This window comes from Phasianus colchicus, chromosome 12, assembly GCF_987193195.1.
Source record: "Phasianus colchicus chromosome 12, bPhaCol1.hap1.1, whole genome shotgun sequence".
Classification (NCBI taxonomy): Eukaryota; Metazoa; Chordata; class Aves; order Galliformes; family Phasianidae; genus Phasianus; species Phasianus colchicus.
Window position 1 is genome coordinate 17,088,704 of NC_143447.1, and position 12,817 is coordinate 17,101,520.

At 42.2% G+C, this 12,817-nt stretch overlaps 1 protein-coding gene across 5 annotated transcripts in view; it reads right to left on the minus strand.

The window, feature by feature from the left end:
- Position 1: 1 nt before the first annotated feature.
- Positions 2 to 12,817, minus strand: part of IGF1R (insulin like growth factor 1 receptor) — a 151,230-nt gene continuing 138,414 nt past the window's right edge. For all 5 annotated transcript variants that reach the window (XM_031587777.2, XM_031587776.2, XM_090149077.1 and 2 more), the window contains one exon: positions 2 to 7,620. In XM_031587777.2, coding sequence (XP_031443637.1) covers positions 7,254 to 7,620 — 367 coding nt within the window. In that variant the 3' untranslated portion in view covers positions 2 to 7,253. The remainder of the gene's footprint in view (positions 7,621 to 12,817) is intronic.

Below are 12,817 nucleotides of genomic sequence, written 5' to 3' on the forward strand. Positions count from 1 at the left end.
ATGCATACAGAATTCTTTTATTTAACTTAAATCAGGTAGTACTGAAACTACTAGAAAAAAGCAGAGTAAGAGAAACTAATGGAGCCTTAGCTTCAGCCATTCAAAATAGACAAAGTTTCTTCTTTTCATAATGTAAAGAATCCCGAGTATATCGCAATAACAGGAATAAATTCTTACAACAGAATATACAAAAACATTTTGAATTTTTTTTTTATCTACTGATTCATTTTAATATAAACACAGGAATTTCTTTAGGAATAATTTATACACAGCAAGTCTTTTTTATGTAATAAATTGGCCATGTTATTGTTGAATTTTCTCTTAAAAAAATCTAAACAAGAAAACTCGGAAAATGTCGTATTTGCAACTGCATCCATTCCTTAGCACTTTCTAGTTTTGTTTTTGTCCCAGAGGTAGACAAACTCTGGCCAATCCTTTCATCTCAAACCTCACTGGTTTAGAAAACAGAAGAGCTGATCTTTAAATAGCATCTAAATCATCGTAACACTTCAGAAATGCAGTTAGTCAAACTTCAGGGGGAAACAGGGATCTTCAGTATTCTTAAATAAAAATAAATAGGGACCCTGCTTTGCTTATTTAAACAAAGCTTCAAATGGTACTCAGCATCTTCAGAGGCTGCATACAAACTTTTAAAGTGATAAGAAATATGCAAATAGTTCTTCAATTGTAATTACAAAAACTGCCTTCCCGCTTTCTCTTATGCAGTCATTTCCTTCAAACCACCTGGCACCCATAAAACAGGTACTGAACAGCACAAGTGAGACTGTGTAGCAGCAAAACCCATTCTGTTTTCCCAACCAGTGAGGTTCCTGTAATCCATTAAGTTAACTCACTAGACAGTAAAGTGAAATGACCAGTTAAGATGATCCCACCCCAACCAGAGGGCTCTGGAAGACCAGGATACTGAAGATACAGAACATTCCCCCAACTTCTTTATTCTTTATTCGCTCGCTATATACTGGGACACAAAGCTTGGGCAGGTAGTGGGAGAGGGATGAGCCTTGAATTGGACAAGTTAGCGATCCTTTTTGGCATATCGTAAAGCTAGCTAGTAAACTGGTACCATCAAAGAAAACTGATCTCATACAGACACACGCACACACAGACAGAAAAAGTGCCCTTAAATTATATTTTAGGCATTAATAAACTACAAACATTTTATAAAATTATTCTATGTACTTACAAAATGCAATGAAACATTTAATTAGTTCTTGTAAACCAGATCTTCGTCAACTGACTACCCGTAATCTACTGGACTTAAAGCCCTATTGAAAATGCTAATGGATTACTAATCAACATAACACGTACAAAAAAGGTGGACATGCACACATACGCACGCACACATCCTAGTGATAATCTAGTACTTGCAAAACAGACCAACAGTAGGTTGAGACTGACTCATACAGACCGATGCAACAACCATTAAACTCCTGTTATGAATTTACCACTTCAGCTGGAAAGTCAGGTTTATTTACAAGTACCAATGATCAGAATGGTGATACCTGAGCTCTGCTGCTGTCCCACACACACCAAGCTCAGGAAACAACTTCAAACTTCTGCCAAGCCCTGTGTCTTCGTAAATATCCATTTCCATATCTTTTGTTTTCAGATGTCTCCATATAAACACTTCTCAGTTCTGATTTACCTGGCTGCACTCCGTAACAGAGACTGCTTATTGCCTCTGAGCAACCAGTTTTCTGAACTGAGGCAACCTTTGATGCCCTCCTGCCTATTTACAGTTCTGTATCTTCAGCACCTTTGGCCACTACTGTTTTTTTCTACACACCATTCTTAAATTCTTGTCTGCACAACTACTCATGGGTTAAGTTGCAATATCTGGCTTTTATCACTGGTTAGTAAGGAGTGGACCCCTTGCACCTTCCCCCGCTGTTGTTTAGCCCAGTGATTAAATACACTGTTGACAAACAAAATAAGAACAACAGGAAACAAGTGTTACTTGTACTAGTGGAATGAATAGGGTTTAAATATATATATATCTATATTATAGATATACATATGCGGATATCTATGTCCATATAGATATATATTTATGGAGTTACACCAACAACAGGAGCGTTGTTCGCTTAGACTCAGATTGTATGGAACAATCCTCGGCAGTTCCCAGAGGACCCGACAGCGGTTCCGTCTCATGACCAGTCGGTCCTGGGCAAACTGGGCTTCACTTGTTTTTAAAGACCAACAGGAGCATCAGTGCGAACATCTCTAGAATCATACATCACTTAGAACCAGCTTTAAAGAACAGAGGCATCGCGCTGAGAAAGACCTGGTGAACACAGGCTGGCCTCGAACTTCTGATCACGCCTGGCTTCTGTGTCCAACTCATCTCTCGCTCAAAAGCGCTTCTTAGTACCAAGCAGCTGACACTTCTGTGTTTACACAGGAGCCACCTTCCTTTGCAACCAAACCACCTTCTGTGCCACTGAGAAGCTTTTAAATGTGAGTCAGGTGAGAACAATGGCCCGAGTGCTGAAATCAAAGCCTGCCCCGATGCTGATGCCAGTTTGTTATTCTACTGCATCAAAACAGCTTGGTAATGCTTGCAAAACGCTGGGTTTTGGGGCTGGGTGGGCTTTTGTTTTTAATTCATAAGGAAATTGGATTACTTGAACCTTATTCAAACATAGCCGAAGTTCTGAATAAATCTACCATACCAGACAAGCCAGTGGTCTCAGGAAAGAACAACATTACAAACCATATTATGACTCTATCAAGCCAACATTAATTCTCAGTTGTTCACATGCACAAACAACTTGATTTACTGTCCAAGGGAAGTCTGCATGAAAAGCCCATGTGAATAAAGCTATTCAAAATGCACAAAACACAACAAAAAAACGCTATGGAAACAAACAGAACAAAAAAGTAATTAAGCCTGAATTGCAAACACAGAACACAATGGTATCATGAAGGTGGTTTGGTCCAGGAGAGCTGACTGTCATCACACACGCGTACTTTTAGTCCCGTGACTGTTTTCTACTGAAGTGCTTTTTGAAATGTCTATCACAATGGGTGCTACGTCATTAGTGTTTCTTCCTAACACATTTTTAAACCACCTACATCAAATTATAAAAACCAATAACTTGGACAGTTTTAACAAAACCCTCCTAGCCAGCTGAAAGATCTGAGGATCTCCAGTTGTGGTAATCAATATGTGCAAGTGAGGGGAACAGTCACTACACCAAAAGGTCACTGGAAGCTTCAAAGAAATTGAAAGACAAAAAGGACACAGTAACAACTTTAAATTTGCTGCTTTTTCAGAGTCTGAGAGAAATGATCCCTCCAAAGACAAGCCCTGTAGCACTTAATCACACTGTATATTCAAGAGGCCGCATGCAATTCGAAGTAGCCAAGCATCGCATTATTCAGATACCACAACCAACACCTGCACGAACAGCTGCCTGAGCTGGAAAAAGAGAAACATTATACATCATGTTGATGGCAAGCCTGTGTTAGTCCTGTGTGCTTGTAAACCAGTTACACGCTGTCAGAGGGCAGTTAAAATTTGATGGCTGGTCCATCAGAATCCACAGTTATGAAGCATATAAACGGGGGATGAAAAGGGAAACTGACTTTACTGGCACATCAAAAAATTCAATTCTATGTTAGTTTTGAGAACAAAAACAAAACAAGAAAATAAAATTAAATTAAATTAAAAAATCAGTGCTCTCATTAAACAGAAGCAGCAAAGATCCAAAGCTGTAAACTCGACGTGGTATTATCATCAGGCAGCCCGCAACAGGTTTGTCATTGTGTTGGTCAAAAGAAAAAAAAAAAAGCAACACTATGCTACGTGAGCCAAATGGGTGCTGATTCAGCCAAATGTCTTTTTGGTGCTTGCGGCATCTGAGGAAAATTTGCCAGGAATGACTTGGGCCAAACAGACCACTCTTTTTATTCTAGTAATTCTTCTGGACCTTCAAACACTGTAAACATTTCTGTAGCAAATTTGATCGAAACTCATGACTGAAAGTTCTTGTATCAGGTCAGATCTCCACCCATCTAAACATGCAGCAGCACTGCTGCTGACCTGAGCGCTGCCACGACGGCCCATTAAAAAGCCCTCGTGTTTCCTTAATGAACAATCACCTTAAGTCAGGCAACTCTCGGATTTTCCTCACAGTATCAGATTGGAACTGAAAAGGCAAAACTCCTTGGAATTGAGGCAAATATTCTGAAGTGACCCTTTGTGATGAGCGGTGACTGTTCCCCTCCAGAACCTAGAGCATGTGGTTTATGGAGTGAGAGGTTACCAGTATCGACGGCATTTATTGGCTGCTGAGAAATGTGAGATGTATTTTTTTTATATACACACATATAAAAAAATAAGAGTGAGGTAGATAAATGTTTGAAAAAAATCAAAAACTGTCCCCCTGTCATACTCAAAAACCCTTATCTCAGTATTTAAATTTATTATGGGGCATCTCTACAGTGATTTAAACTGATATCACAAAAATAAATAAAAAATCCTACATAGAATACCTTCTTAATTAACTTTTTTGTCTTTTTCATTTTTAAAAGGGAAAAATAACTATGGGACAGAGGCAAGAGAAGATAATGGGACCTAAACTACACAAGCAAAAAGCACTACAAACTTTTAAAAATCTCCAGTCAAAACTAGCAATCAGTATATTTTAATTCTTTGTTCTTACTCAAAGGTTTTAGACATTTCCATCCCAGAACCACCTCTTCACTGCCATCAGTTGGTTGGATCAGTGCTAAACAAAGGCTTAGATGCTGTAACTAAGATGAGCAACTGCTATGACTCCTTGGTTGTAGGCTTTATGATGGCCCCCTCCTTCCCTTTTCACCAAGGCTTCTGCAACTGAACAAACAAGCTCACTCATTTTCTTTTGTTCTGAGGTTTGGTCTATGACTTAAGCAACAGGCTTGGACTTGTACAGGTTTCCATAGCTGCCAATACTTAACTGTTTGCTAGCCGAGCCGCTGGCCCCAGCTACATGCTTTCCACCCTACCCCATGGAAATGGCATGCTGTCGATTCGTGTTTTTAGTTCTATTTACCTTGGGGTGCAAAATGCAGCCCACCGCGTCCTCCAGGAGGACTTCCTCACTGGGAAGGCATAGAGCTGGGGCTGGAGCCAGGTGTTCAACGGCCACCCAAAAAGTGCCTGGCACCACCAGCCACACAGCTCTTCTTCAAGAGGTGGAAGAGTTCAAATTGTCATTTTCAAAATCAGTGACCCAAAAGCCTGGTGTCTGCTGTTGTACCCAACAAACAAAAAGAGAGTGCGTGTGTACGTGTGTGTCCGTGTGGGAGTGTGTGTGGGGATGGGTGGGTGGGTGTGTGCCACAATCTAAACAAGCAGGGAGGGAAGGAGGAGCAGGACCTTGTACAACAATGAATATAAACACTGAACAAGAATGTACTAAATATTTAACCTTTTTTTCTGACCTGAGTTTGTATCATGCCTTGCACTGTAACAGACTCGCATGCTGTCTGGGCAGAGGTTCGTGGGAAGGAAGGAAAACTGGGTCTGAAAAACACCACACCGCTGCTGGAGCTTTCGGTGTGGGGCGTCCCTTCTTTCTCCATGTCCTCCTCAAAAGCCCTGTGACCCACACAGCCAAGATGTTGTAAAACAACTAATGGAAGGAAAAAAAAAAAAAAAAAAAAAAGAGGAGGAAATGCTTTTATAAAAAGGCATTAAACAGTTCATGGCAAATCATATGAAAGGTATCAGTTACTGGGAAGGAAGAAGTAAGAGTTACACACTATAGTACAAAGCATAAGAAAATTTGTTGAAGTGGGAGGGAAGGGAAGGAGGGCAGACCTGAAGGTTTTCATAGATTAAATCCACAAAGATAAAGAACAAAAAAAATAGCAGCTTTTTTCTGTACAGACATATAGATGAGTATCTGAACCGTAAAAAAGTTATAAAAGTGACACAAAAGACAATGTGTATGCAAATGATCCATGGTCTAACATAGAACTGCAAGACCCTTCGAGAAGTCTTAATAATAAAGAGAAAAGGTCAACAAAGCATTATATACTTGAATCCGGTTACTGCTTTTTTTTGTCTTCTCCAATTTTTGTTTTATTGGTGCTTTTTCCCTGCAAGCCTGCAGAGGAAGGCAGGCTGCAACGATGGAGATCTCTGCCGCTTTTGTCATGGTTCTCACATCTCATTTTTGGCGTGCGGTTGACTTTTTTGTACCAAATGCGTGTGTTGGTTTAGCTCACCACTGCCAGTTTTGTCCAGAATTCATCGGGATGGGCACGGGGTGGAGGGAGGGCTGTCTCTTTACTCCATCCCTTTTATCTTCTCCATCACAAGAAAAAAAAAATTATCACATTTTATCCAGTTTTGAAAAAAAGAACCTAAACAATTTATTTTTTTTTCTTTTAATACCAGTGTATGATTGAATAGAATGTATTGGTCAGGATCTCTCTTAAACAGAGCAGTTGATTACTGTGCTCCTTCCATGCCTACAAACAAAAAAAAAAAAAAAAAAGTTTTTTTTTTTTGGCAAAATTTGGCAGCGTTGAAAATGGTAACAACCTTGGACGAATGATGGCCCTTTTTTATTCTTTTACACGTTTCTAAAAAGTTTAAAGAGCAACATTAAAAATCCAGTCTTTTAATTTTTTTTTGTTTTTTTTTTTTTGTGGGTTTTTTTTGTGTTTTTTTTGTTTGTTTGTTTGTTTGTTTTGTTGGGTTTTTTATTCTTTTTTTTCTTTTTTTTTTCTTTTTTCTTTTTTCTTTTTTTAAATAAAGACCTACAGTGTTAGGCAGGTGCTTGCAGGGGAGCAGGGAGCCACCTGGCCTGCGATATCTTTGATCTGATAAAAGTGCCGTACGGTTGAACTTGCACGCAGATATGTTTCCCATTATGAAGCAAAGACAGACAGAAAGAAAGAGATGGGGGGGGGAGGGGAGAGAGAGAGAGAGAGACATCAAATCTCAAGTTTTCTGTTGCTATTAAGTGTTAACATTAGAGTTTTAAAAGGCCAACTGTGTGCCCCATGAATGGAGTCCTTTACCGAAACAAACATCTGCTTGCATATTGAAAAAAAGAAAAAAAAACAATAACTTGTTTACTGAAAAAAAGGGTTCTCCCAAGTGCAGCTATGGCAGTTCTGAAGATCCACTGAGGTACAGTAGGGCATTTGAATATATTGTAGTTTTCTTTCTTTCTTCCCCCAATACACGCGTTTTTCTGCGTTCTGTTTCTGTCAGATTCTGGGTCTAAGGATCAGCAGGCCGAAGACTGGGGCAGCGGCAAGGCCCGCTCGTTCTTGCGTCCCCCGTTCATGTGTGCGTACGGCTGTCTCTCCTCAAAGCTGGCCCGAAGCACCACCACGCCCGGGCCGTTCTCGGCTTTGTGTCCTGAGTGCTTGTCAGTGGGTTGGAGGGTAGAGGAGGGATCTAAAGGAATGCTCTCCATGTTCTCAGTCTCCAGGTCAAGCTCCTCTGTGTCCGGAGGCTTGTTCTCTTCGCTGTAGAAGAAGGAGACCTCTTTGAACGCCGGATCCAGCTCGTCCTTAATGCTGCTGATGATTTCCAGGAAGGAGGGCCTCATCTTCGGGTTGTACTGCCAGCACATGCGCATCAGTTCAAACCTGGACGGGAAACACACAGCAAATCCATTTACTGGGGTGTTTTACCAGCCCTGACTGGAGTGCGACCGGCCGTGACTGAATCAGATCGAGCGTCTCAGAAAGTCGCTTCACAAAGATGGGAGACGAAGTGACAGAATGTTTTCAGGCTGACATCCCTGTGACACACGCTGACCTGCTTTCCAACCGCTGACTGACTTCTACTGCTCCGATCTAAACCTTCTCAACCCCCTTCCACACACGCCTGCTGATAAAGCAGTCCAGCAACACCTGACATCCAGCAACATTCTGTATTGCGGCACTTCCCTGGTTCTCCTCCAAAGCATCCTCTACTTACCCAGAGGCTTGATAGCACCTCTCAGAGCATCTTTTCAAATAAATCAGTTCTTATTCTACCAATAGTGTTTGGAAAAAAAAAAAAAAAAAGATTAGGAAATACAAGGTAAGAAAAAAGCCCTTTTTTTCCTTGAAAAGAAGAAAATTATGTTAAAATTGAAATATCCAAAAGGCATTTGCAAATCTCAAAAACATTCTCTAATCTTTTATTTTAAAATGACGTTGTTTTCATTTACATCCTGGGAAGCATAATGCTTTAAGGAGCCTGAGATCGTCTGTTCAAGCACATCCACAAACAAGCCTGCACAACGTCCCATGCTGGCAAAACAAAAGCACAAAACAATCACTAATATGTACATCATTTTCTTAACTTGCACAGGTGTTTTTCCTTCACAGATGGTCAAAAGTAAGCAAGAAATTCCATGTTTTACTTCAGTTAGTCTGCACTGCCTTTGGCCCTCACAGCAGGTCACCGGGTCTCTGCATCAGCGTGTGGATTTTTTTTTTTTTTTTCATTAAAGAAGACAAAGCCAAATAAACAAAAACACACACTTTTTTTTTTTGGATAGCTCCCAAGTCTACCACAGACTAAGGCCCTACTTTCTGAAGGGTCACTGCCCTGGAGTAAGCCTTGCAACATGACTGTCACCGTGCTGGAGCCCTGCTCCACACATGCTGCACCAATGCACAGCCCTGGCCTGAACCAGAACCAAGACAAAGCAGTCCCTCCCACTCAAATCTCTGCCAGGGAAATGCCTTCCCAGCCGACCAGAACCAGCAAAACGGGGGAAGGCTGCTGTGTTTGGGATGCAAACACTGCTGAGAGCACTTCAACCAAAACAAAAGTGATCTTAATTGAAGTGCATTTGAATTCACAAATATTGCTGTGAGAGCTTGGCTGGCACAACGTGGTGTGAACAGAAGCCAACCACCTGAGCATGGCCTTGTGACACCCAAAAGAAGCTGGCAAAACTGGCTGTGCTGTGCAAATGCCCTGCTCCTCAACGCCGTATGGTAACGGGCACGTAGACACACAAACACTGCTCAGCTATTGCTTGTTTTCGAGTCTTTAAGAGATTTTCATAGCGAAAGTGAAGCCAAACTATAAAACTGTATTACACCCTCACCCACAACCGAGGAGGAAAGCTTGAGACATAAATATATAAAATCCATTTCTGTTACTTCATTGCTGTTTCCTTTCCAGCTGACTGCTGCGTCCCTGAATAGCAGCCTTGGCTGGAGCCAAGAACACTGGATATTCACTGGCACTTCGCCCTGAGGCCTAAGGGCAATGCTAAGGAGATACCACAAGCAGTGGAGTAATGCATGTGACATCAGCACAAACAAGGACATGTGATGTTTCTTTTAATCCATTCCAGATTTAAAAACCCTACAGAGTTCCCATAAAAGGATATTTCTTTTCTTTTTAACTCTGTGGGCTCTAAGACCTTGTTTACATTATCTTAAAAAAAACTTTCCAGCAGACAATGGAAGACTTTACAGGCTGCTAATACAACCCAAGTACTTTTATCGAGTGTGTTTCTGGCTGGTGGCGAGTGAGCCTGAGGAAGCTGGAGGCATTAGACTGGGGAATAAGTAGTGCCACTCTAATGCATCTTTTGCACAAAGAACACTCACTTGGTGCAGAAACGTGGTTACTTCTTGCACTGAGACATTAAAAAAACAAAAATGGAAAGTTACTACAGAAGTTGCATTCCATTTGAGCGTGCACTTGTGCTTTGCATCGGACGTGATTTGATGGAGAAAAGAGCAGCGAGCTCTCCTGCCCTGCTGCTGCTGCATGCTGGTGTTACCTCTGGAGAGCAGACCCTCACACCAAGTGAGTGCCAGGAACAAAGGAAAAATCAGTACTACGTAAACAGTCTAGCCATCTACATGTGGGGGAAGCAAGTCTTACTTCAAAAGCAGAGTGGAATTCCAGCCTACACAACTTTTAAAAGCCCCATGGGAACACACTGTCTGAGAGCCTCAGCTGTAATCTTCTTGCCACGCAGCCATCACCTGACAAACGCTGCCTAACAATGGTAGTACATAAAAACTTTACTTATTACACAGGAAGAGGAGAAAAACAGCAAAGCTTCTCCTGGCACCGTCTTATTGAACCATCTGTCTTACTGCATGGTTCTGTCTGTAAAATCATGCAAACTATGCCAAGAGGGTGTAGCATAAACAGAGCTGAGTCTTGTTTCACCCTGTGCAAGAGTGAAAAGCCTGCAGAAATACCGTCGTCTTTGTGCTCAGCCCCTTCACAGTGATTTACCACTTCTCTGACCCACAAGACAACCGTGCCTTAAAATCCACCTCTGCACAACCATCCGATACATCCACGCTGCAGAACAGAACCCCTCCAGCTCTTCAAGTGTCCTTGGTCTCTGATCCGCTGGGAAAGCTGATGGCTCTCTGCTAGCAGGGGTTAGCAAAGCACAGCCACTAACAAGCATTACAGGCATTGCAGTCTTAGGAGAGATGGAACAGCCAAGACTGCTTGCACCACGTAGCATTCACACAGGGGGCAACAAGAGGCCCTTACAAGAACTGCTGTGCTGTGGCTGGAGTGTGCACGGCTGTGTCAACACTCACATCATCTGCAAGGTTAAAAATAGTCGGTTCGGTGTCAGTTGCAGAAAGATTCTTCTCTCTATTCTCATCCACGCTTCCTCACAGGAGAACACCTACTCCACCTGTTCTGGACGTTTTTGTGTGTCAGTATATTTCTCCCTCTCTTCAGAAAGATAAATTTGTTTTCTACATTAGATAACATCCTCTCATTATTACATTTTAGTTGTTCACCTGTCAAAGCAATTTAAATAAAAAATACATCTGCAGTCACCTCCTACCACGAGGTATGCTCCTAGCTCCACTTCTGGTTTGCTGAGCACCAGAAATATGCTGACTTGCCTGCAGCAGGCAGGCTTTGCTTTCTGGGCATCTTGAGTTAATACTGTGAGCTAATAGTAAGTACCACAGATCAGTCATACAGATCAGTATCTAGCACAGGGAACACATGTTTGCAACTCTGCTACAAGCATCTTTCAGTAGGTTCAATAATAATGTCCCACACTGGGGAGTGGGTAATCAGACAGCTGGAGGGAGAGAAGCAACTCTGCCCCCAGTGCACCTCCCTGACTACCAGCAGTAACAGTGAGCTGTGATTGCACCAGCTGCTGAGTGCTGCACAGCACCTACATCCAACCTGGGGCCAATAGGACAGACAATGGGAAAAGCAGTGCAAAAAAACCCAGGCACTATAGTCACGTAGAATAGGTTCTTTGGATGCCATATATGTGGAGAAAAGGTAAAAATTACTTTTGGAGCTCCCTACTGCTATTCTCTTAGCAGCCTCGTTGAATTTCAGCAGGCTAGAGCGAATGTCCTAATATAAAGACAAAATAAGCTGAAAGGAGGCTACAGCAAGTCACAATACACTTCTAAGGCCAATGCATTCAATTTCTTTCAGCATCTGGACAAAGTTAGGATCTTTTTTTCACAATTCTACTGACAAAATAAGAGACGTCACTAATCTGGATAACTGGATGTGCCTTAGTTCTGCTTCTTATTCCGATGGAAAGAAGTTAAAATAAAAGGAACGTATTTTCATTCTGCCCCTCTGCCATGTTCACCTAGTTTTGATGGCTATTAACAACCATCAGTTGTGAACAGCTTCATTTAAAATCGGCACAAAGAAGGTTTTTGCTGGTTTACAGCAACGCAAGGACATGCTGGTCACCCTGAAAGCAGACCTGGTGAAAGCAGTGCCCATGAGCACAGGATTAGTCTCAAGGAATAAGGAGAGTAGAGGATGGGCTGCAGCGGTGAGACCTTCCCTTCGCCTTGCCCATACCACACATGCCCCAGGTTAATGTGGAATTTCTGATGCTGAAACTCTTGTCAAGTTTGCTCTCACTGCAGAGCTCATTTTTCCCTGCTGACTCGGGGATCAGAGCAGCCTTACCCAGAGCCCCTCACAGCCCCGTTCCGCCCCACCCCTGCCTCCATTACACGGCGCTCACCATGTGAAACAATCTCCGGTCGATCCGCCTGCCAGAAATTCTCCACAGCATCGTGGAAAGGAAAGAATGTGAAACTGAGGAATCACATGGCACTACACCTCCCCCTGCACATACACCCACCCCCCTCAAACAACAAAAACAACACTGCCTGTCATCTGAAACCAGAGCCAGCCGGCCAGCCAAAAAAGCTCTTTTCCTAAGAATCTCAAGCAGCTGAGGCCCTTAAGTGATTGTATCCCTTCTGCGGGCCTCCAACAAATTTCAATAACTGCAAGACGCAGTATTTCCTTCCCAAAAGCCAGTTTGGGAAGTATATCAAAGTAATAAAGTCTGAACAACTGAAACTGCTGCACACCAAAGCCAGCAGAAGTATTTCAGCAATGTAAAGCTAAAAACCGAAGCCTGCTGTGCTGCATGCTGCTCGGCTGTAAGGCTTTGTGCGGGTTCGAGGGGTAGACAAAGGTTTTTCTGCGTGCCTCTTTCCGTGCTCACAGGGCAGGAAACTGTTGGCTGGGCAGACTTGTTTACCTAAATGCAATGAGCAGCGACCGACATGGCAGATCCAAAGCTGCTTCAGACATAGGAATGAAGGATTCATTTATCTTTATGCTGAACTGAAAACTTGCATTGCATAGAGTTTAAGTGCAATATAACTAAGCTCTTTTTTCTCCTAACCCCCAGCAGACTTACTTGAAGCAGAAGACACAAGATACAGGTACAACATTTTCCGCTGCAGCAGATGACACTTATGAGCTGTTATTAAATGTAAATTTAGTTAGGAACACAGAGATTGGGTGTTGCTTCCTTATTAAAGAGCCCAATGTGAGATTCTG